The 26,030-nt window shown below is 35.5% G+C and overlaps 1 protein-coding gene across 3 annotated transcripts in view; it reads left to right on the top strand.

Annotated features, from left to right (window-relative positions):
- Positions 1–26,030, top strand: part of LOC149795338 (uncharacterized) — a 252,889-nt gene that overhangs the window by 58,956 nt on the left and 167,903 nt on the right. For all 3 annotated transcript variants that reach the window (XR_016422309.1, XM_089965109.1, XM_089965108.1), the window contains exons 8-10: positions 9,494–9,576; positions 13,039–13,116; positions 15,664–15,907. Coding sequence is in view for 2 of the 3 variants with exons in the window: in XM_089965109.1 (XP_089821235.1) it covers positions 9,494–9,576; positions 13,039–13,116; positions 15,664–15,907 (405 nt within the window). In the remaining variant the exon portion in view is untranslated. The remainder of the gene's footprint in view (positions 1–9,493; positions 9,577–13,038; positions 13,117–15,663; positions 15,908–26,030) is intronic.

The raw sequence follows: 26,030 nt of genomic DNA, 5'->3' as shown, positions 1-26,030 counted from the left end.
ATGAAGTTACTGTGAAAGACTAATTTGATGAGATGATGTACAATTGACTAAAACTTTGTTCTCATCACACATTTAGATACTTGCAAAGGGAGCCTAAGCGACTTCACATTATTTTCAGGCTCTAATTATTTTATGTACATGCAAGTCTCTAGCACTTATAAAAAAGACATTAATATGTGTGTAATTCCATTATGAATGGGTACAAATTGGTGAGTTTCTTTTCTATGACATTCAAAACATCCGGACTCCAGGCAGTCTGTGGGCCTTTTCCCCTACAGGTAAAATTACTTCATAATTGATATTGTTGCACCTACTGTGTTAGTATCTATACTGTTTGCCTCAGTTCCTTTTTATGTGCAGTTTTTTCAATGTAATATAGACACTAAACACCTTTCTGTATTTTTTATGTTCTGGTTGGACAGATACAGGTAAGTATCCTGCTCATGTGTGTTTCTATAGGTGATGCTTGAGTGATGTTTATCTGCATAAGCATCCCATAATATTTAAAGAGCACTTAGTTACTTGCATGGGTAGCCTATGTGTGTGCATATCTTTTTGCCCTTAAGAAACTCCTTGTATATGTATAATTCTGTCATTATTGGTATATACAGGTGAGTTTCCTTTACCATGGCATCCTTAGCCTTGGAACCCTGGCTTCACTGATTCTACCTATAAATGCTATCCTTGACCATCCCTAGAGGTTGTATTGTAATTAGGATTGTCTGCTATCACTATTTTCTAGGTAACCATCATTTGGTATAGCTCTGTATTCAGACAAGACAGGTGCAGGCCTACAGGTTTATACTTCTCCCCCCAGGTGGTATTGTCATTATATTTTACCTGTATGCTTCATTGCTTTTTTAGAATGTCTGTTATCAATTTTTGGGTCAACTTTTTAAGAATTAGATCTGCAACAACATTGCGTTCAAAAGAAAGATACAGGGCTATCGAGTTTTATACTTTGTGCTCTATTTGTCTTACAGATTAGAACTATGGGCAAAGTGCAGAAATGCATGGCTAAGGATGATGACATCATATGTCTACATGCTGACCTTCCTCAGTGTGAGATTTTCTGGCAGACAAGGGAGACAAATCAACTCTTAACCTTCAGCCTTGAAGTGCCAGACACTGACATGCTCCGAAACAGCTATAACACCCAAGTCACCACCACAGGATTTAGCATTTTTGGTGATTCCTATCTACCTTGCCTCTTTAGGGATTGACTCTATTTCTATTGCAGAAAAGCAGGGGAAAGGGCTTAACAAACAGCCAAGTTCTCTCTTGCTCAGCAGACACATGAACTGATTACATGGATAAAACATTCCATGACCCATCCTATTCTAATGATCCTGATGACATCCTCCCAACATGGATGGCCTATTTCCATTGTGACCAACCCTGGCCATTCACTAGGAATCATAAGGGGCCAAAACAAAAAATATTATGGGCTCAACCACTAAATATCCCTGCTTCCAGTACATCGAAGCCATCTTTTGCAGACATGTACAGGGACCAGTCTAACCCATATAACGCCTTGAGACACTCATTCAGCATGATGCCAAAATTAGCTCCTCACACTTCAACAGATGTTGCTTTGCAACTCTCTCTACAATCTGCTTTGAGAAGAGACTCTTTACTTAGTGACCATCTCAAAGTCTCTGTTTCTAATTCAGGGCATTCTAGTGAGTGGCAGACCTTGTCACTCTTCGCCAGCTAAGTCTCAAGCATCACCTCCTGCAACCAAGAAGATGTCACTTGTTCTCAAGTAATGTCATCAAGTTCTACCCTCCTCCACCTGGACCAGAGCTCCAGCATTTGTTGATCTTATGATCAAAAGGAGTCTAACTTCAGTTACATCTGCAGTTACTTCATCATCAGTTCATCATCAGTTTTACCTTTGCCATACACCAGTATTTCATTTGGAATCTGCAGCAGTTAACAGTGATATTGTCACTTTGGGGATGACAAAACCACACTCCATATGTATGGATCGGATGGCCTTTGATGACACTTGGCAGTTAGTTGCAATATTGTTGCCATGGCTTTGATATTGGGATTTCTCTCAAGGGCTATTTTCCAACAGGCAGAACATAGCCTTATCTTTTCCACCCTGAATACCTCTTGGCATGCATGGGAGTTGGTATCAAGAATATCCTGAGTACTGAACAGAGCCACTCAACACACTTTGGCTATTGCCATAACTGCAGCTATAAATCTACAAATTGACTCAATGCTCACAGCCTGCACTTTCCTGAAGGACCAACATATGCCAAGCTGTGAGCACAGCCTTTATCCTCTAACCATCTGTTTAGCAGCCAGATTAAAGAAGTCTACAAACAAGCCACCAAGGAGAAATATTTCCCTTCCCTTAAACCACAGCATCGATACAGGGATAGTACAGGAAATCAATAATAGAACCCAGGGGCTGCACATAGGATACAAACCTTTGAAAACCATCCTATTGAAGCTCCATCCAGTGAAAGCCACAGTTCTTGCATACCAAAGCAGATGAAGCACCAAGAGGGTCCTATCATTCATTCCAACCTTTTTCCTCTTGACAGCCTCCTTTCCTCCAAAAAGGATGTCATCTCCACTCCGCCTTTCCACACATCTCAGTTGGTGGAAGGCTCCAGTTCTTTGCTGCCAAATGGGACAAGATTTGCCACAATCCATATACTCAGCAAGTGGTTTCTGAGGGACTCTGCATCACTTTCCATACTCCTCCTCTGCTCTTAGTCCCAATATTTACAAACATTCCAATGGACCCATTCAAAGCCACCACCTTTGCAGCAAGAAATAAATTACCTTCTCCAGAAAAGGGCAGTAGAAAAGGATAAATTTGACTACTACATTGGTTATCAACCTTAGCATCCAAAATCAATTAGTTCATGGCTCTTGGTTCTCATTGGAAACACCATGATGCATTTTGAGTGCCATCCAAGAGGGAGACTTCACCATCCATTGTGGACTTAAAAGATGTATACCTTTGTGTCCTTATTCTCAAGGTTTCCAGGACATTACTGCAATTTTCCTACAGCTTTGTATACCAGTTCAGGTCACCCCATTGGGACTCAACATCAGCCCCTGAGTCTTCATTTGTCTGATGAATTGAGTAATGGATCATGTCTGGACCATTTCTATGGCAGCAACATCAAGTTACCTGGTTGATATCCTGCTGAAACATCAGGTGAGTTATATATAAACATGACATGATAACCATTGTTACACTGCATTATCATCAAGAAGGAAATATCTGACCTTGTACCATCTCAACAATTTGTTCACCTAGGTATGGAGTTCAATACACAGGCAAACAGTTCTTCTCCCTCAGGATTGGGTATTGAAACTCTGAACCATAGTAGCTTCTTTATTTTTGAGAAAATTTCTATGTGCATGGGAATTCCTACTAGGCTTGCTCAATGCAGCAGCAGACCTCATTGTCCTAGGTTGCCTTTTATGCACCCATTGCAAATGATTTTTGTGTCCCACTGGAGGCCAAAAGTTATCTCACTGGACCAACCTCTCACCATCTGCACACAATTAAGCCATAATCAGCAGAATCAGGCAACTTCACTTGGCTCATGGTTGGTATACCTCTGCAAGTACAACCACCTGAGATTACAGTCCGTACTGATGCAAATATAGAAGGCTGGGGAGCCCACCCACTGCCATCCTTTCAGGAAGCCTGCAGTGCATATTCTCCCCCGGAATGACATCTGCATATTCTGGAGATGAAGGCCATTGTGAAAGCCTTTCACTTGTGGCAGGAATGTTCAAATTGCAAGGAAGTTCTCATTCTCTCTAACAACTCGGTAGTGGTGACTTATCTCAAACAACAAGAAGGAACCAAGTGCCCAGACCTTTGCATCCTTGTATGGGACTTTCTAAAGTGATGTTGTCAACAACAAATCCATATTTCGTCATAGGTGTCATATCCTGGGACACCTAACATACTAGCCAAGTCTTTGTCCCAGAACAATCAACTAATACAGATGGATTAGTCTCTACATCTCTCAGTTTTCATTCAGGTATGTACCTGATGGGACCGACCATTGATGGTCCTGTTTGTGACATGGTGGGATACCAAACTGCCAGCTTTTTTATCTCTAGTCCCAGACTCAAAAGCATGGGCAGTCAGTGCTCTCTCAATAGATTGGAATGACCTGGATGCATACACCTACCCTCAAACACCTCTGAATACAAAAGTGATACAAAAAGCAATAGAATTAGAGTGTCACCTTATCATCATTGTACCACTCAGATGGGGGAAGACATGGATCAGTGACCTCATCAATCTCACAATAGAAATTCTTCGGAAAATTTGGATTTTCCCTCATCTACTCAAACAGTCACAATGGCAGTTGTTTCATTCCTACCAGAGCTACTGAACCTGCATGTCTGGATCATATTAAACAGGCCCTTAAAAATAAACAGTTCTCAAAACCAGTCATGGAGAGAATCACTCCAGCAAGAATGCCCTCCGCTCTGAAAACATATGAAGGCAAATGTCATTTTTGCACCCATTGCTTCACAAACAAACACAATTCCTACCTCTCCAGGCATCTATACCACGAATAGCTAACTTCCTCTGGCTCTTCAAAGAGAGAAAGTTTGCATCAGATATGATAAAAGATTATCGCTCCACAATCAATTACACCTTTCATCATTACTGAACAGAATATATCAGACTAAACAAGGACTTATCTGACCTTTTCTCCAACTTTGAGTATAAATGGCTGAAAATGTTAGCTCTGTGCCCAAAGTGGAACCTATCTTGGGCATTAACCTGGCTGAATAAGACACCTTTTGAACCACTCTCAAGGGCATCTCTGGCACACCTTTCATACAAAACTGGCTTCCTCATGGCATTAGAGATGGCAGGCAGAATTAGTGAATACATGCCCCATCAGCAGACCTGAATTACATGCAGTTCCAACAAGTCAGGTCAGTCTTACTCATGACGGCATCCTCTTTTATCACCAAGAACAGGCTGCCTTCCATGGATAACAATACTTTCATCATGAAACCTCTGTCTAGTCTGGATACATCAGCACAAGGCCACCAACAAGACCCAGTTTGGGCTTTGAAATGGTATCTTAACATAACAGAGCCACTGCATCAAGGGAGATCCCTTCTCTTTTCTCCTGTCAAGAAAGAACAGAAGTATATATCAGTAGATTAAGTGGATTAAGTCTGAATATAAAGAAATAAACCCAGCTCAAATGAACTTATTAACATGTTGGCTCACAAGGTTAGAACAGTTGGCACCAGAATAGCATTCAACCAGAACTGTTCAACAACCGACATTGTTCAAACCATGGGATGGAGATTGGAGTCAACCTTCTCTAATTTTTTCCCAATTTGAAGCTGTTCCCAACATGGAGTCTCCACCATTTGGGTTACCTAGAAACTGTATTGCCTACCTTAGGGGGCCGGACTGATTGATTTTGTTATTATTTTGCATGTGCATATTATCTGATTTCTCCAACATGAAATTAAATAAAAGTAAATACAGACTTCATAATTCGCAGGCCGCTTGAGTTTACCCAGAAGACCAGACTGAACTATACAGTACTTGCACAGTGCAAAGCATGCATAGCATCACTTAAATCCTTATTTATTCCCAAACATATTAGATGCAGATTTTACTTTATTCATTGTTTAGACCTAATTGTATTCTTTCAGATAACATATCAGCTAGTCCTTAATAGCTGTTTCATTTACGTTGAATCACATGCTCACGAGTTACTCATTTTCAGTGATATAAGCAATCCTACAAATCGAGGTAATATTTTTAGAAAGGTTCACACGTTTAATTGTACAAGGCACATAACCAACAAAATTTACATGTTCACAAAGAGTGGTAATTATAAAGGCTAAAAGTCTCATATAGATCAACTAAGATCAACATCAATAAATTTTAGTTTTGTGTTTTAGCTCAACAAACATCATAACTTTCCACACAGTGGAAAGCTTGATGTTTTGGGGTCTCCTATGTTGATAGTCAGCAAATTTGTCTTTCATTTTGTGAAAGCAGTACAGGCCAGTTAATCAGTAAAACCCAGAAACTGGCTTGTGTTAAGAGGGAATTTTTACTGTCAACTATACCAGTACATTGATGTGTCATTGCCTTTTATTCCATAATATTAGCACAATCACCGTAGTTTTGTACAACAGGGTGTAAGGCATACCTATGAACTTTCCAAAAGCCAAGTAGGGAGACTGAATAAAAAAATAGAGATTGGGACCTAAATTTGGGAGGTTTTTTATGGCATTTTTAAAGCCTTGTTTTTGCTAAATATTGATTGATCTTCCTTGTCCAATATGGGTGTAATTTTCAAAAAGACTCCCTGTGATGTGCCCTATTTTCCCCCAGGATGTGGCCTATTTTCATATTCTGGTCATCTGTGGTCAAACTGCACAATAGCTAAAGATTAGTTTTAAATAAACAAGCAAGAAAGCCAGCGTGACTAATTAAAAGTTAATCCTTATCTGTGCAACTGTTTTGTGAAAACGACTGGCCCTCCGTCGTAATTCAAAGAAACCATGTTCTACCCTATTTTGTGTTATGCAAGCACCAGCAATTTATTGGCAAATAAAGGATCCCCAATTTTATTGAACTCAAGTTACCAAAATAGGCAGCCTCATGGTACCTTACATGTGGCAACTATTTTCCCTCATTGTATATTCAACCTTATTCCCTTATTGTCAACTCATAAAGCATTTAATATTGTTGACTATAAAACATGTATTCTGAATTAGTTTTTGAGGATACATTTGCTTTGTGGTATAAATTTTCATTCCTTTTAATTTAATGATGGTAATTAACATTGGTATATAAAGTATAAAAATGTTCACTCGTGTAAGTTTCTTCTGTGGGAATGGCACTATAGCATATAGATTTACAGCATTTGTAGTGGTCATTCTTGGGATTTAAATTAATTGTGGATGATTTTATTGTTGTGGTTTATGTTTTTATTCTGGTTTATTTTTTAATTTTTTTTATTGTTATAGAGGTAAAAAAAAAGAATTAATTTACGTGAATAATGTATAAACATAACATTCTGTTTAGTGAAGAAGTGAATTCTTTCTAGTAAAGTAATTATTTTGTCACAACAATAATTCACAGGTGATACAACAGAACATGTAGGACTTTTCTTGTTAGAAGAAATGAAAATCAAAGACATAATGAAAATTGGGAGTTCTCTGCAAAAATCGGAAGATATGAAATTGGGAGGTAGGCGTGGAGTGACCCCAAAAATTGGGATTTTTTTTTTTCCGGCTTAAAAGTTGACAGGTGTGGTGTAAGGTCATTTACATCAAAGCAAACTACAACTCAGCTTTTATGGTATTAGCATAATTTTCGAAGCATTATTTCTGAAACTTCCTTATTGTATTTTGGAGATATCCTTAAAGTTTAGTGCAATGGTACCCATGATTCGACTCCAAGGGATGTACTTAATTCAGCACATAATCAAACCTACAAATGTACATGAGGTGGTGCCATTATGTAAATATGTTCAGTAGCCTATTTGCAATTGTTGAATCAAACTGTATTGTTGTTTACTGTTTTGTCATACTGGGATTACATTTTAATGAGTTAGGTATTTACAGTTTCAGAGCAAAGTAAAAACGTAATTACTGGTGCAATGGTATAAAATGTCCAATGCAATAATGCATAAACAAACAATAATCAAGTCAAAAGGGAAAGGTAGTGTTACAGCAACTCGTGATTGCTAAATTATTGTCATCATTTAATTAAATTATACACAAATCTAAATTAGGCAGAAACAATAAGAAAACAGAAAATTAAATAAATTACTTTTCAAACAAGTTAATACCATTTCTTTTTAATAATCATGCACGCCAACCTCGAGATAAGTATATATGTAATTTTTTTAAAATATAAGTCTGCCTAGATAAATGCATTTAGAACTTACCTCTTGCATCTTGAGATGTCTCGGAGTTGTGGGTTGGCTTAAATGCGGGTCATGCACTTATTGTGTTCATACCTGTTCAGTTTGGGGGTCGGCTTATACATGAACAGGCTTATACATGAGTATATACGGTAAGAGTTTGAGTATATGTTCTTTACCTCCTTAAAAATAAGAATATGAGCATGGATACTTTGTCTCTTTAAAAATAAAAATATGAATATGGGTACAAGTACTTCTGGTCACTTCTTGTTTACATAACATTTGCATACTTTTTAATTTAGTCAAATGCAATTAAATGTAAAATTATGACTTTAAAAGCAATTTACTATATTAGTGCAAACAGTGAAAATAATTGATGGCTCTTTCTCTTCTTTTCAGTTAGGGCAGAATTTATATAACTTTATCCTACATTTAAAAAAGCACCAAACATTACAACTATTGTGATTGCCTCTGCTCGTCTGTCCCTCCAGTTGCTGTCCATACTGGGTCTATCCCGACTTTGCTTGTCTGTCTGTCAGTCCCTCCACTTGCTATCCATACTGGGTCTATCCCTACATTGCTTGTCTGTCTGTCTGTCTGTCCCTCCAGTTGCTGTTCATACTGGATCTATCCCAACTTTGCTTGTCTGTCTGTCTGTCCCTCCACTTGCTATCCATACTGGGTCTATCCCTACTTTGCTTGTCTGTCTGTCTGTCTGTCTGTCCCTCCAGTTGCTGTCCATACTGGGTCTATCCCAAATTTGCTTGTCTGTCTTTCTGTCACTCTAGTTGCTGTCCATAAAGTGTCTATCCCTACTTTGCTTGTCTGTCTGTCTGTCCCTCCAGTTGCTGTCCATACTGTGTCTATCCCTACTTTGCTTGTCTGTCTGTCTGTCCTTCCAGTTGCTGTCCATACTGTGTTTATCCCTACTTTGCTTGTCTGTCTGTCTGTCCTTCCAGTTGCTGTCCATACTGTGTCTAGTCTATCCCTACTTTGCTTGTCTGTTTGTCTGTCCATTCAATTGCTATACATACTGGGTCTATCCCTACTTTGCAGGGACTTAGCTTCTGGGTCTTAACTTGGAAACTGTTGAGGTGCCTACATATAGCCACAAATACACTTCATGGAAATGAAATGACCAATTATATGCATGCAGTATTAATACAAACAGTGAAGCTATTGACATTCCTTCATTATAACAACAATCACACTTCAAGGGATAAAAAGATTACTTTATATATGCAACTCATATTGGTCCCTGGTTTCCCCATTACAGCTCCCCCTTCCCTCAACTAAGTTGTTGGGTCAGAACTTCAAAACTTTATATATATATTAGTTAATGGGAAAAATACTCATCTGAAGCTGATAATGGCCTCAGGGACTTGGTTAAGAGATGCAGATTTAGGGGTATCGGTCGGTAATGTTCCTGAGGGACTCAAATTTAAGGGTATTGGTCAATAATGGCTAGCAGTGCAATATTTATTTTACAAACATAGGATTCTAGTTATTTCATAATACTCTCCAAATATGCTGTTATGGTACATTGTCATTATAATTATCCTTATTATCCATTCTAGATACAACTGAAGACAGGCTTATTAACGCTTATGCTGAGTGAAGATGAGGCTGAGAAGAAAGGTGATACTATCCATGGCTACTGGTAAAACGAGACTAAAAATAATTATTTGACCTTATGTGTCATAAAACCATTTTATAGTGAAGCAATCCTGACTACCTGTCAACTTATATTCTTATAAAGTGCATTTCCACATGTCAATAATGTTTGGGGTAATTTATAATCTCCTTTTCTTGTTTACATTCTCTTCATGTTGGAATGTTGTACCTCTGTTTCCAATGCAAATTATAGTAACTGTAGTAACAGTTTTTAGTATAAGACCCTTGTACAAAAGAAAAGTAATTTGATACAATATGTAAATCATATAAAAATGATTTGTTTAAATATTCATCATCTGGGGAAAGACTTTTGAAGCCCAGTGTGTACATGATAGGATTGTAAACTGTTTTCACTTACCTTCTATTTTGCGAGAGAAATAGGCAATTGTATCCATTTTTCTCCAGGATTAAGGTAATACTCATGTAAGTTCATAATTTTTCGTCACCAAAGTGATGAAACTGTTTATCATCAGTGTTGAATCTTTGTATAATTTAATGTGAAATAATTACTATTTTTGTCATTTGAAATTGGGCGCCATTTTTACTACTATGTGTATTGGGCGCTTGGCTTTCCACTAGGAGGCCCTCAGGTTAATCCTTCTGAATTCTTCCATATTTAGTAATATTTGTGAAAACTTTGTCATGAATTTCCCGAGTGTGTTCCCAAAACCTATAAATAGGGGTTAGATCAGCTGTTTTGGCAGTTGTGGTTCTAGTGGACTCCAGTAAAAACTCAAGACCAAGCAAACAGAACAATTAAGATCTCTAGTCATCTCAACTCATAATTTCAAGCATTAACAGTAAGGTAGACTAGTTACTACTGACACATTAAATTTAGTACTCATAATGACTACTATAATGTTTCTCTGAAATTGTTTCAATGTTTATTTCTTTGTTATATCAGATAAAAGTTCCCATAGAGGGATTTAGCTGATGACACTGTCACTGTGTTGTCATCAACATAGCCGTATGCTATCCATTGGAAATTTGGTATTGGCATTATCGACATTCCTACTCAGTTTCATGTATCATTTTAAAATCACAAATTTCTATCCATTTTGTAGTGGTTGTGTCATTTAGATGTAGAAATAATATACCCAACACAACGACACACTTTGTTGCTACAAAACGACACACATTGTCGCATTCAACTCAAGTGACACACTACTGACATCCAGTTCCAGACTTTGTCACTCAGAATGACAAACTGTGTCTCAGCCAACCCATGCAACACACTATTAACGTCTGGTTCCAGACTGTGTCGTTTAAAATGACAACTGTGTCTCAGCCAACAAATGTGACACACTATTAACATCCAGTTCCAGGCTGTGCCTCTACCATATTCACCATTGGACTATAAAACACAAACCTGGGTCTGGTTCCAAACCTTGATTAGATGCACAAAATCATTATCACTTTGGTATGTCATATGAACAAATTTTGTGAACTATTAACTTATTTTTCTGTGCAAGATTAGTTTGGGAACTGGGATTATCTGAGTTAGAGATTATGTGAATTAGGACAAATGGAACACTGAAGCTTATTTTCAGATGCAATTTAACACTGAAACTATTGTTGTCATTTCAACATGCTTTATCAAACATCTGTTCTGATAATTGGCAAATATTATATTGCAATATTTTGAGAACTAAATTTTGTGAGAAAACACATACAAGCCTGGAAGTCATATAATAAATGGTGTTGACTATTTCTGTTTGTTTTGTTTTTTGCTTTTGTTATCTAAATAAGAACTTTTGTGATGAACACACCATTTCTTGACACCACAATACACTGGAGAGATCTAGTAACTGAAAAAGGTGTGAGCTGTCCATCTATTCCATTTTATTTAACCTTGACCCTTGACACATGACAATATTTCATTAGATTAAACTTGTATCATATCAACAAATGATATTGCGCATGGTGTCATGGTGTCTTATGAAACAATGAGTAATGTTTGAGGCATCTATTTATACAGTACAACCAGTATTAGAAGTCCACTACCATGAGAGACCACCTGTCTTGAGAGACCTGATTTTCATTGCCTGGATTTGTTGATCATATAGTGTTATTACCTGTCAGGAGAGACCATTATTTCTTGGTGGAAGGGCTGGTCATTTAAGACAGGTTCTACTAAACCTCAGTCATTTATCTAGGCTATTTTAAGATGTATTAAAACAGTAACAATCTTTGTGTGATAATTACAATTAGACAGGGGTGTATATTTTTACAGAAATTTGATGATTGTATTCAATCTTTGGTATTACAAGGCACTGAGTGATAAAAAAACTTTTAAACTCATGATAAATTTGATATCAAATCAGTCATTTAGCTCATTTCATATATGATGTAACTGACATCTGTATTCTTTAAGCTCATAAACTCAATGTTTTTCTTTATATTATGTTCATATAATATCACCAAAAACATCATGACATCATGTTTGTAATGTCTGTGAGTATATGTAGTATTTGAAATGTTTATTCCATTCATATAATAAACTGAATCTTACATTTGCATTCATTTCAAATTAAAATTTATGAAACTCATCAACTTTTTACAGTGTTTAACTTTTTGTCCCAAAATTGGGTTGTTCATTTTATGAACTTGATATGAACTGAACATATGTGAAAGATTTTCTTTGTTGCGGTACCAGCTTAATTCAGTGCTTAATGTGCCACTATAGCTTCAAAATAATGTTCAGTCTAGGATAGTGTTAAAGCCGTGGCTGTTGAAGATTTATATTTTCTTGGTGAGTCCAACCTTTTCCAGACTGCAGGACCAAGGGTGTAGTATATTTCCAGCCAGTGTTAGAAAATAGGTATAGTTATCACTTTCTGACAGAGACTGGTGATAGTTGCTTAATTGTTGCCCACAATATTAAAGTTTTGTTGTTGTTGTCGGGTTTAATGCCATTTTTCAGCACATGATAGGCTGTGCATGGTGGCCAGTATTAATGGTGGAGGAAGAACATGGGAAAACCCTGGGAAGAACCACCAACCCACGAGAAACTAATGGCAAGCTTTCTCACATACCAACATTGGCCGAATCCTAGACTCGAACCAATGCAGACAGAGGTGAGATGGCAGTGATCCATAATGGAGAGCGCCTTAGACCACTCGGCCACTTGGGGCCCCATTTAAAGTTTTGTAAAGTCACTCAATATCCAAAGATTGTATTGTGTGAGCCCCCTTTTTGAAACTTGCATTCAGTATAATTAAATCCATTAAAAAATGTAAAAAGAAAAACATAAATACTGATTTAAATCACTAATTAAAACCATATTAAATCATTATTTTTATAAAAGATTTGTGTGCATGTGATTGTATGGGGTTCATTAGGGGAACAACCAAAAAGTCAAAATATTATTCTGTGACATAATTTTAGACTGTGCATTTTCCTCTCTACTGAATTGCATGTCCGTAATTGGAACTTATTTATGTTGTAGCTCTGTAGCAGCAGATGAAAGCATTGTGAAAATCCTTGCAATGAAAGACAAGATACAAATGCACAGGGAGATTGAAAGGTTAGACATAATTCATGTACATTATATATCTGTCTGCCCCATTTTGAGAAGTGGGATGTATATATACTTTTTTTCTTCTTCATTTGTTAATTTTTGTGTCCATACAACATTACATCCATATTTTTCTCCATCTATACATACTTTCTGTCCAAGCTATCACTTCTGTGTCAACACACCAGTTTAGACCAGACTCATTCTATGATTGCCTTTGGAAATCAATGTGAATAGCCCACCTGAATTGGGTTGTTATGACATATTTTTCATGTGGTACAAAATATTGCCTTCAAATTGAATCTCCGTTCTAATTTCAACACTTTGTTGCCTTTTGACACTAAAGTTGAAATTTGGGCCAATCTTGGATACCAGAACAGTCTTACTCTAACCCATGGTATTTCCAGGTTTTATTAAAATGCCTTGTCTATCACAGAATCATGTTAGACCAATAATTACTGTTCACATGACTGGTCAGCTAGATCTGATGAAGCATTGTGATTATATTGAATATATATTGTCAACATTTTATTTATAGAGCATAATATCACCCACAATTGTTATAGAGTTTAAAGTGCTATCTATTGGTGATACTGATTTTTTGCTTGAAAAGCATGACTTTTTTTGTTGGGGGGGACATATTTGAAAGGTAGTGATGTGAATAGAGGATATTAAGGTAATGAAAATAGTAAAATTTTGACTTGAAATTAAAATAGTTGCTTTTATTTAGGAACTCAGTCACATTTTGCTGTAGGTGTTTTTACAGCACTGATAAAATGTTTAATTTGCAAATTGTATAACATTTGTAATTTCCAGTGAGTATAAATATTCTAATATTTTCCTTTTTCATGGAGACTTTGACTTGCATAATGTTTATAACAAGAAATTAGCTGAGTGTTTAAACAGTGTTCAGATGGTAAGATGTAGAACTTTAGTAATGTTTGAAGAACTGCTTATAAATACCAGTATTTGTCACTTTATTTCCTGAAACATGGTGTGGTTATGTAAATTTCATGGTTAAAAATGTATTCAATATAAATGTAAAAATGGTCAAGAGAACCATAACATTTGTAATTTACTGAGTAACTTCTATGCCAAGTGAAATTCAGAATAAGATGGATCAAGAGTAAATTTTTCACTACATAAAATTATTCTTAAAATGTAATCTGCTCCTTAATACAGTGCGGACCTGGCAGTTATTGAATTTTATGACTAAGCAATAGTCCAGTCCACAAATGCTACAATATTTAAAGTTCGATTTGTTAAAATTACATTCTTTCAGACAAATCACTAATCTATTGTTGAAAGTTTAATTAAAGTGAGAATGTTCTTCAACATGTCTTGTATTCATTTATACAGCAGAAACATATAAGAGCATTTTTCACACAGTAGTATGGTTCCAAGGTACAGTTATTAAGTATCTTTAAAAGTGGGACAGTCTTAAAAGCTCCAAGACTGCTAGACAGCACTTTTTATCAACCAATTGACTTGGATTACAGAGGCAAGTATGTTACAGTTGACTTCAAGCACAACACAGTAATATGGAAAAAGAAGTTGACCCCCCCACTTTGTGGACCAATGTGCAGTTTTTCATGTTAGAATGTTTAAAACATGATGACACTGCACCAAGATTACCACTGATAAACAGCTTATATATAATTTTGTAATGAGCTCGATAAATACAGTAGATATTCTTTCCTTCTTTTTTGTGCAAATTGAGTACTGGAAGATTTTGTTGAGGGACAATATCTATTTGTTTGCATCAGTGGATCATTGTCAGACTTTGTCCTCAACTTGAAGAGGGAGAAAGGTAAATGCCTTGAGATGGCAGGCTGAAAGTATAAAAGTCAAAGTCACATAGGGTCACTATTAAAAGGTAAGGATGACAATTGTAAAAGTGTTTCAGTTTGACTGTATCACCTATTTTCGTTTAACCATTGTCATCAAACATTGCATAGGAGCACAATGGGATGCATTGATAATGTAGGAATTTATAAGTCATATGGTCAGAGGTCAAAGTTACAGTGATAGATTTGTCAGTTTTGGAATTGACTTTTTGCTTTCATAAATAGGTTGTCATTGGTCTTTGCAAAGAATTTGATGTTAAAAGATATCAATATTGGAAACAGATCAAGGGTCATGGTCAAGGTCACAGTATATTTTAAAGTTTTGGTAAATGATGGTTATATTAACATGGATGGATTTATATCAGATTTGCTAAAATGCTCACAAGAGTTGATGGAATATCTCATGGCATTGGCTACTCTAAGGTCAAAGTTCAGGGTTACAGTTAGGAATGTATTACCAACGCTGCAAATTAGTCACAATGGGCACAATATTAAATGAATGGAATTGCTAGTTTTGCAAAGTATGTTTTATTAAACTTTCATAGGACCATAATTGTATAGTGTATTGATATCACAATTTTTTTTAAACAGACTTTATTTCAAGTGCAGTATATTTTAAGTTTGACCCACATTTGGGTTGCAAAACATTTCTAATAAGTAGATTAAGGAAAGACTGTATAAAATTACTCTTATTTGATGAATATTTCAGCTTAGATATTTTGTCCACCATTGATGTTGAAACAAATATTGAGAGGGAAAGAAACCATGTCTCTGAGCTAGCAACTTTTCTTCTGATACAAGAACTGAGAGTTAAAGGAAAGATCACGAAAGCACAGGAGGATGCTGTGATCAGCAATTACAAGCGTAAAAGGAGTCAAATGGACAAAACACAAGATGATGAGTACCAAAGAGAATTAAAAAGATTGTATAAGAAGATTGCTGCCAAGAATAGGGTACTTAACATTGCCTTTCATTTGTCTCATTATATGCATCTTTATGAAATACTCAAAGACACAAAGAATGCACAATGACAGATGTCAGTAATAGCAAATATTATATTTTTATGAGGCTGAACATAACTATTTTGCTCAGTTCTCATAGAAACCATTTGAAATACTGTCATAGGCAGACAGGACATTGCACTGTACAAATTCTGGATGTATTCAGGTCTGAAATCAATCTAATTGTCATGTAAAGCAGATGAAAAATATTTTTGATGCAGTTATATATCTAGCAATGTTTTATAGAGCTTATTTGATCTGAAGCCACAGGAAATACTAAATTGGGCTAAATTGGGTCCATTAGTCCTTCCAACTGTTGATCCTTCCATCCATTTGTCTGTCCCACTTTCATTTACACACAATATCTCCCTTAGTTATTATTGAATTTGATGAGCTTAATGTTAATGAGATATTTGATACTGGGTTGGATTGTCAGCAGTTTCTGTCATTGCTTAGCAGAGTTATAGCCACAGATTGTCACACCCACCAACTTTTATTACCTAGGGGAACCTGACATGTAGACAAAGCAATATTTCAAGCCTGGTTTATTACAAAATGTACAGAAATGTAGTGAACATGGAAGGTTTCCATCATATCCTACTGTACTAGAGTGAGTCTTGGAGGTTGAGATTATACAGTAAAATACCTGAGTGGGATTCTGGCAAGTACACTACCAGTAATAAGTATTTCATGCTTGATTAGTGACCATATGTACAGAAATGCCATCAACAAGAATGATTATTATAATCAGACTCGTGATCATTGTCTAGATTGGGGCAAATTCAAGTTACTCAATTAAAATCCAAAAGAAGAGAAGTGAGCAAGTAGCTGATATCTCCAATACAGCAAAATGAATGATATCCCCAATACAGCAAATTGAATGATATCCCCAATACAGCAAATTGAATAATGTACTCAATACAGCAAATTGAATGATGTCCCCAATACAGCAAATGGAATGATATCCCCAATACAGCAAATTGAATGATGTCCCCAATACAGCAAATTGAATGATATCCCCAATACAGCAAATTGAATGATGTCCCCAATACAGCAAATGGGTTGTTTTCACAGACGTCATGATTGAGTATGCAAATACCCACAATGCAACGCGTGCTCACCTTGCGCCACCATCTTGAGTCCCTAACAAACCTTTGTCAACATGTATATTCAAGATAATAATCTGATTTAACTGTCGATAAGGACATTTACTTCATCAAAACAATACATAGATTATACTTAAAATTAAGTGCCCTATAGCACGAAAATAAAAATAAAGCTGGAAGTTCCCTTGCTTATATCGAAAGACATAATTGTGCAGTTGAACCGAGATTGTACATATTGCTACGAAATAGAAATGCAGTCATTTTTGTTAACAAACAGACAATATTGACATTTTAACAGTGTTTCGTATCATATCCCTAAGCTTGTCATTTTGAAAGAGTATTTCCGGACAATGATTTTCAGGATACACTATCAGTTACGAATTAAAATTTCATAATATGGGTTTTATGAATGAACTTTTATGTACAAATACTTTTCGCATGAAAGGGTGTTTGTGCCAGATACAGTTGACAAACCAATTTAATTAGTATGGTCAGATATTGTATTTATGGTGGAGATGATGGACGTAGGATGATAATGAATCAGAGCGATAACCGTTTAAAGAAGTTTCATCTTCAGTGTGTTCAAATGAAACACGTGCCTAACGGAACATGACTTTGTGTCAAATGTCAAAACGAAGTATTCCTGAAATGCTTTTAGAAATATGAAATTGTATATTAACAATTAGCTTTTTAACTTGAACAATAATCAAATGATTGGTTTCAGCCCATGAAAGTCGAAAATCATTACATGTTTCTACTTGTTTGTGTATCCATTTGTGTATGCGGTTGTTTATTGATCGATCTGTTTGTTTCTGAAAGAATAACAAAGATGGTTGAAAATTATATGTTTTCCTTGAAGAAAACAAGTATAAAAAGCATGCATTCAGTCTCGTGCAGTTGACATGCACAACATAATGTGATGTATTATTATATTCTTGCACACAAAAAAAGACTCGCCTTTGTAATTATATGGGAAGAACAATATTAGGTGCCCATCTGTGGGTATAGGGACTCAAAATGGTGGATATGGATGTACACACATTTTGTGACGTCACGTGAAAACAACGCATTGAATGATATCCCCAATACAGCAGATTGAATGATGTCCCCAATACAGCAGATTGAATGATGTCCCCAATACAGCAAATTGAATGATGTCCCCAATACAGCAAATTGAATGATATCCCCAATACAGCAAATTGAATGATGTCCCCAATACAGCAAATTGAATGATGTCCCCAATACAGCAAATTGAATGATGTCCTCAATACAGCAGATTGAATGATATCCCCAATACAGCAAACTGAATGATGTCCCCTAAAAAGCAAATTGAATGATGTCCCCTAAAAAGCAAATTGAATAAGCAAAGAGAAAAAAAAGAGAAATAATTATTCCATTAAAGTCAGTCTTGTTATTATCATACATGAGAGGAATAATTTCAAATACTTGTGCAATTATGTAAAACTTATTTTTTCTGAGCTGTACACAATATTTGCAGAAACGCCTTGATCTGTCTCACATAATGGATTTAGTTAAATCAGTCAGTGACAAAGCCATTCCCAGTGGGCTTTGTCAGTAGGTCCCCTACTGCAAAGATTAGATGGAATGAGCATTTTGAAAAGCAAGATAAAGTGATTGAAGACCAAAACAAAGTATACCTTTTAGTTGACTACAAAGCAGGAATCTTATAAATAATCAGATTAACGGAAATCGGTTGAATTTAAAAGAAACTTTTGCTTTAACTCAGTTAATGGACCAACAACATGAGAAAATGACCACTCTAAAGCTCTAATAGATCATATTTATACAGTTATGGCAGAATGCATATTCGTTGGAGAGATCTTAGTGATCACTTACCTATATTCCTAACCAGAAAACCAGCTTAAAAACAGCTGTAAAATCCAAACCTCATAAAACCATAAGATAAAGATCATTTAAGCATTATGTTGGAGGCAAATTTCAGGAAGATCTTAGTAATGTCCTGTTGAATATAGTGTCTACTTTTGATGATGTGAATAATGGTTTTGATATATCAACCAGGCTTGTCATGCAAGTTGTAGATAAACATGCACCAATGAAAACATAGTACAACTGGACTTCCAATCTCATTGCCTAACTTCTAACATTTTTGACACCATGAAATCCCAGGATTTTTTCAAATTATCCAGTGAACAAGCAAATGACAAAACATGGAGAAATAAATTAAACAGATTGATCAATGGGGAAAGAAGAATTACTATCAGTTGGTTTTTTAAAATAATTGCAATAAGATTCTGTGTGGAATGTTTTTAAGAAAGTAGGTGTGGTTAAACATTCCAAAAGGTCATCCAAAGTGTAACAACTTAGCCTGGAAGGCCATATTATTGATGAGGATATTGAAAAGGCAAATACATTAAATAGATTTTTTGTTAGCAGTATAGCTTCCAGAATAAAGGAACCCATTCCTCCAGTCATGATGAACTAAGAATTTTTTTCTCAGGAAAAAATCATACTGGCACATTTTTTATCTCTTCAGTAATAAATGCAATTTTTTAAAAATGCTTGGAGACTATTGCAACAATGAAGTCAACAGGCCTTGATAATATTGGACCATGTCTCTTGAAGGCTACTACATATATAATACTTGACAACATTGCTTACATGTGTAATCCAAGCATATCCACCCTGGTGTTTCCCCAGACATGGAAATTGGTAAAAGTTACCCCCATTCACAAGTCTAGCAGCAAAAAGATCTCAAGAACTATAGACCCATATCTATCTTACCAACTCTGTCCAAACTACTTGAAAAACATGTTTATGACATTATTGTAATATACTTTCAGACTATAATTTAATTCATAAAAACCATTCAGGGTTCAGAGACCACCACTCCAGTAAGATATATTTGGTTTCCAAAGCAGACAGATGGCTTACTGCAGTAGATCAAGGGAAATTAGTTGGATCCATACAAGTCGATCTTAGAAAAGATTTTGGCCATTCTTAGTCATGATATTCTTATCAATAAAATGAACATTTATTGATGTGACAATTCAATGATTGATTGGTTAACATCACATCTAACTACGAGAAAACAATGTATCAAAATAAATGGCAGTTTTATGGAATACTATAGGGATCAATCCAAGGCCAACTCCTCTTTCTTATTATCATAAATGATCTGCCAGTGAAAACTGGCAACTGTTTTCGTTTACTGACTTGTATTCAGATAACACCACTCTATCAGATTTCAAACAGCTAAAATCAGACCTAAAAGTCTCCCTTCAAATAGCCTTACTTCAAATAGATTCCTGGTGTAAGGAAATTGACGTGAAAGTAAACATAGACAAGACTTAAGTATTACTAATTACTACCAATCAAAAGATAGCAAAACTGGAAAATAACTTGAATCTTAGGTTGAATAAAATTTGTTGAAAATGGTCATCCATGGCAAATTCCTTGGAGTGAAGGTCAACCACAATTTGAAGTGGAATGAACATATTCAAGCCATAGTGTCAGTTCATGTTTATAGTAATTTAGTGAGAGAAGGCCATATCTCTCAACGAAACATTGGTTAATATATTACAAAAGCTAATTAAAATCATACCTAGATAACTGTAATGTTATTTGGGGAAATAGTTCTGACAATAATATTTGCAAATTATTCTGTTTGCAAAATAAGAGCTTGCAGACTCATCCTAGATAATGCTTAAATGATATTGATGCAAAGAATGATATTGAAATTCTGACAGAATGTAAACTAATTGTCCTGGAAAATCAAGACTTGTACAAAAAATTTCAAACAGTATGGTCCCATTATATCTCATTGAACTATTTCATGCTAGAAAAAAGGCAACACTCCCAATATAAGATCGGTTTCAGCTAACCACCATTCCTTTCCAAAACAGAAAAAAAAATATTAAGAAAAGAATTTTTAACCCTTGGGGTCACCAGTTTGAAACAGAATCCAAAGGGGAATTAGAGAAAGTACAAATAAATATGCAGCTAATTTAATTTAAAGTGGAAACTTTTTGATTTTACAAATACATTACAACTTAAAGTATAAATTCTCAAGAATTCCACTGTGTTGTCTCACTATTTTTGTACTTGATATACACAATGTTGGATCATGTTCTTACAAATATTTCCATTTATTATGTACATATATATATATATACATGTAGCTTATTGTTGAATCTTTCTTTTGTGTTTTTTTTATATTATTATGGCATGTGCAACTATGTACATGTAATCTGTGTGTAAATATGCAGATGGCCATCAGGAGGATTAGTTCCATGCAACTAATTGTGTCACCCTATTTTATATAAAATCATTATTATTATTATTATTATTATTAGTATTATTATATAACACTTGGAAGACCAATGACCTAGAGTTTGTATCATATGGTCTTTGATTCCAGTTGCTGCAGCTGAGACACTAATTGAGTGTGTACAGTACATGCATCATCCAGCTCAAGCACAGATAATTATTGCCTGATATAAGGAATGTAATTTGTCATGTGTGAGAGAAGAGTGATCACAGTCCCACTAAGAAGTGAATTTGCACAGACATTGCTTTTTATCAGAGTATGTACTTAATAGCTGCAACTGGAGACAGTGGGTTGTGTGTTCTAAATACAGTCAGTGAATGCACATGCTCAGATGATATGGGTCAGACTTGGAGGCATGTAAGGCCACTTTGTAGTGCAATTTGGCAAACTGAATGTCATTTATGTAAATCGTATTTGTTGTATCTGTGAAAATTCTCACTGTAATTTTTTCACACACCAGAAACCAAAGAATACCTTAAGACATGTACTAGATATCTGAGAATTTGTAGAAAAGGAAAAAAAGCAAAACAGTCTAACAAGTCACAGATTCTGCATAAAGAAGCAAACTTTATGTGAAAACATTTTGCAGAGTCACTACATTTAGTCCCTTTCATGATGTAATCCAAACACTTACTGTAGATAAGGAAAGTGAATTGATGCAAGGTACAGCTTAATAGTTGCCAGTTTTAATCCCACATGAAGATGACAGTAGGATCCAAACTGGATGATCTGATCCTCAGACACTGGGAAAGATCCACATTCAACAATTCAGTACAAAGTGATAAACTGGAGAAATGTTGCTGAGCTGAATTATAGGTGCTAACTGTGCCATGACAATGGATGCATTCCATAGTTATTATTATTTATCCTAACATCATTAAGTTTGCAGTTGTCAGACAAGGACTTGGCTTATGATGCACACTTGGGCTAAAATGTAAAACCTGGCCACAATGAAACCAAGATAGGGAATCAGCAGTAGAATTATGTACACCAGGCACATGATGCTCAAGAACAGTAAGATTTATTTGCTACAGAACATCTTTTCAATTTGTGCATGAGTTTCATTATTAATTTTGTGTTTGAACGGCCTTTTTTAAAAATCATTCCAACAGTAGCCGTATTATCAAAGCGGAAGAGTACTCTATAGCATGGCCATTCTTTTCCACAAATGACACATGCCGTTGTGATAGAGTTTAAAAAACTCCGTAATAGTTTGTTTTGCCTTCTGTACACAGACTTACATTGACTTACATTAGCAATAAAATTATGCTTATACCTGTCTTGGGGCTGGCATGTATTACAATAGGGTCCAGAAACATTGATTGCATTAGAAGCAAGGATGCAAGCTACCAAGTGACCTCTGGAAAATGTAGAAGAGGGTGCACTCCCAGTTAAACATCTGGAAGAATTTGGGAGGGTAGTGGCACTACTTAATGGCTGAATGCTTGCTTTATAATCATGTTGGGAAAAATTGTCAATGAAAATATTTTTCCAATTGAACATAACTTTTATTTTCAAGATAACCAATCCCTGAAATATTGGGGGAAAAATAATTCTGTTAGGTTTCGACTCGTCATATATATGTGTGCTTCATTTTGTACCTTGAAAACATTGTTTAATACATTGCTGCATTTTGCACAACTAAACAAGATTCCTTTTGTTCAAAAAGTATAGACATTTTTTCATTAAATAAATAGTCAATGTTAAAACCTGAATTTTTAAAATTGCTTTTTCAATGAAATATTGGTGCTGTGATTTCATTGCAAGCAATAGTGATACTTCTGTTCATCCTTGAGCATGTCTCTTCATGTCAATTCAGGAATTTAAAATTTATTTCAACCTTTGCAACTAGCCTCTCCATAGTGAACTATATCTATCAAACAAAGCTTTGAATTCACTGGATACACCTTTTGCTTGGTTGCCTTGTTATCTATGATCACATTAGTGAATGAATAGTAGTTTAATTGTTACTTACACATTTAATATTTATAAACATGTCTGAGTGGTCTGTTGAAATTAATTGACTTTACACATAACTAGCTCTTATGCAGGTGGGATTTGCATGCCTTTTAACTTCTTTTTATATTCCAGTCCCCTATTTGATTGGTACAAAAGACATAATTAACGTGATAATACAAAGCAGGTCTGCTTTTAATTGAGTGTAACTATATGAATATGTCCACAAATCAAATCAAAATGTCAGCAGTTAATTAGGTTCTCACAAAAATGCCCATTGACATAGCTGTGATCATAGATTTATAGTTTTCATTTTTTTGAATTTAAAGAGGGCACATCATAATTATGATGATTACAATGAAACCAATTTAAATTTACAACTAAAACACAAATTTCACTTGATAAAACTTATTTCATGGCTAACTGTTTCTTAAAGTGTTGCCACGAGTAGACATTAGTGACATTTTCACTGATCAAAATGTTATCAAAGATTGCTTTTAAGGTGTACTTAGAAATTTTGTTTGTAAAGAAAATATTCTTATAAGTTGATAATTTCATGATTTGTATTCAAATTTCTGAAGGAAAATTAAGAGCTGAAGTAAAAATGTCCTATTGTATAGACTGCTGTAACTTTCAAATGGCAGATAAGTCACATTTAAAACTTGCTTATCTTATGATAGAGCATGCAAAGGTAGGTTTACATTGAGAAATTCAGTGTACACTTTAATGAAGTTTAAACACATGTTTGTTTTCAAAGAACAGTGTCTGAACTGTATATTGATTATAGCTTGTGCATTGATGTGCAATAGGTCCAAAAATAAAGTTAACTTTTATCCTTAATACTAATCAAGACAGAGCAAAAATAATGAAATACTCCTCAGGTCAGCTTTTTAATTGATCTACCCTTCAAAATAATAATAAGAATATGGATTTAAAAAAAAAACACATTATGACATCAGCTTTTTCACCTCAGAATGGAATTAAGAAACAAAACATGTAACTAGGTTGATCAGTGCAAAATGGCCTGTTTATGGAACATGGTACTTCAACCACAGCTCATTTAAGAATGCAAATGTGTTACATATAATGTTTATCTTGATTATTGTGAAACATAATGTTCAAGTGATGATTTAAATTTAGAATTTTTTGTCCATTTGTGTACAGTTGAACCCGATTATGTCGCCGGCCTAGGGGTTTGCCAAAATGCATCGAGATAACCGATGATCGAGATAAACAAAAACCAATATGGCGGCAATATATTAACATGTGCTTGAAATTTCTTTATGTACATGATGTGCGTTAATAAATGAGAATGTAGATGCACGTGTTTTTGGAGGTTTTTTTACACAACAGCATTGCCGCGATTTGTTTGATGAAGTGATCGGCATGCTATAAAAATGATACAATGTCTTCATCGGTGATCACGCCATCAGTAACGACGTCTTTGTCGATTTCTATGTAATCTCGGAATTCCTGGACAGTGATGGCTAACTCCTGTGCCTCCTCTTCCAAGATAGCATCTGTAAGGCTTGATTTTTCTGCCACTTCCACGAGTTCTTCTGCAGCTGCATGGCACTGTGCCTGAAACTCATCATCGGAAATATCCTGAATGACGCAGTGCATCCAGCAGTTTGAGATTGTTTCCTTCTTCACGTCATTCCAGGCTGATCTCAGGAAGTTCATTGCATCTAGAAGGGAATGGGTGTACTGTGCCTGAGATAACCGACATTAAGTGGCAAATTTGGCCCTCTTTTGTGCTCGAGATATTAGGGTTCGGCGACATAAAAGAATCGACATAACCGATGAGAAAATGCTAAGACACAGAGAGAATTTGGCGGTTCCACTTCAAAAACGTCGACTTAATAGGGTTGGTGAGTTAACCGAGGTCGAGATAAGTGGGTTCGACTGTACAATGTGCTGCAGTAAATGAGTTCGGATAAAGGTCTTCTGTGTGGCAGGTTAGAGCTATCCTGCAGACTGTTGATGGTTTGCATCAGGTCACTAATAGTTACTAACTGCCATGACTGTTGTGATATAGAGATTTCTGGAATTGAATGTCAGACATCCAGCTCCACTGTTCTATTTATGGAAATGTTGTTGCTGCTATTGTTGCTTATGATCATTTTTATTAATGGTGTTTGAATAAAGAAATAAGTTTGGAACATCCAGCATTTGTTGGACAAGTTACTTCTTGTGCTGAAAGTTAACTTTTTAACTTTTTCACTGTCCAGTTCATGAGTTTAGGAGAATTGTATGCCAGGCCTACTTGATTTCATTTCAAGACCATGACCCATTTCTTTATGACTGGATATATCAACAGAATTTGGTTAACAGTTTGTTACTACTAATAATAATAATAACGAGGGCTTTGTATAGCGCCTAATCTTTAGAAGGTCTAAGCACTTTACAACATTAGACAACACCAATAAGATAAAAAACATATATATAAGACCTTCACTGATAATCAGCATTCTGTGTAATTATTTAGTAGAGTTATAACCCTTGATTGTGAGACCCTCTTCTTCATATTAACTCTCTAATTTAAGTGTGATGTGATTTGGATTTTTAACATAGCTTTAACAATTTTTCAGTCATATCGCTACGATGTCTGCAATGTGGCAGTTTATAGTGATGTCTAGCACTGGGGCATCATGCCGCAGACATGTAGCATGATGTCCCACCCAGTCACATTATCCTGACACTG

Source organism: Sinohyriopsis cumingii, chromosome 7, assembly GCF_028554795.1.
Source record: "Sinohyriopsis cumingii isolate HCF-2022 chromosome 7, ASM2855479v2, whole genome shotgun sequence".
Classification (NCBI taxonomy): domain Eukaryota; kingdom Metazoa; phylum Mollusca; class Bivalvia; order Unionida; family Unionidae; genus Sinohyriopsis; species Sinohyriopsis cumingii.
The sequence above is the reverse complement of the archived record's forward strand: the minus strand, read 5'-3'. Positions and strand labels throughout refer to the sequence as shown.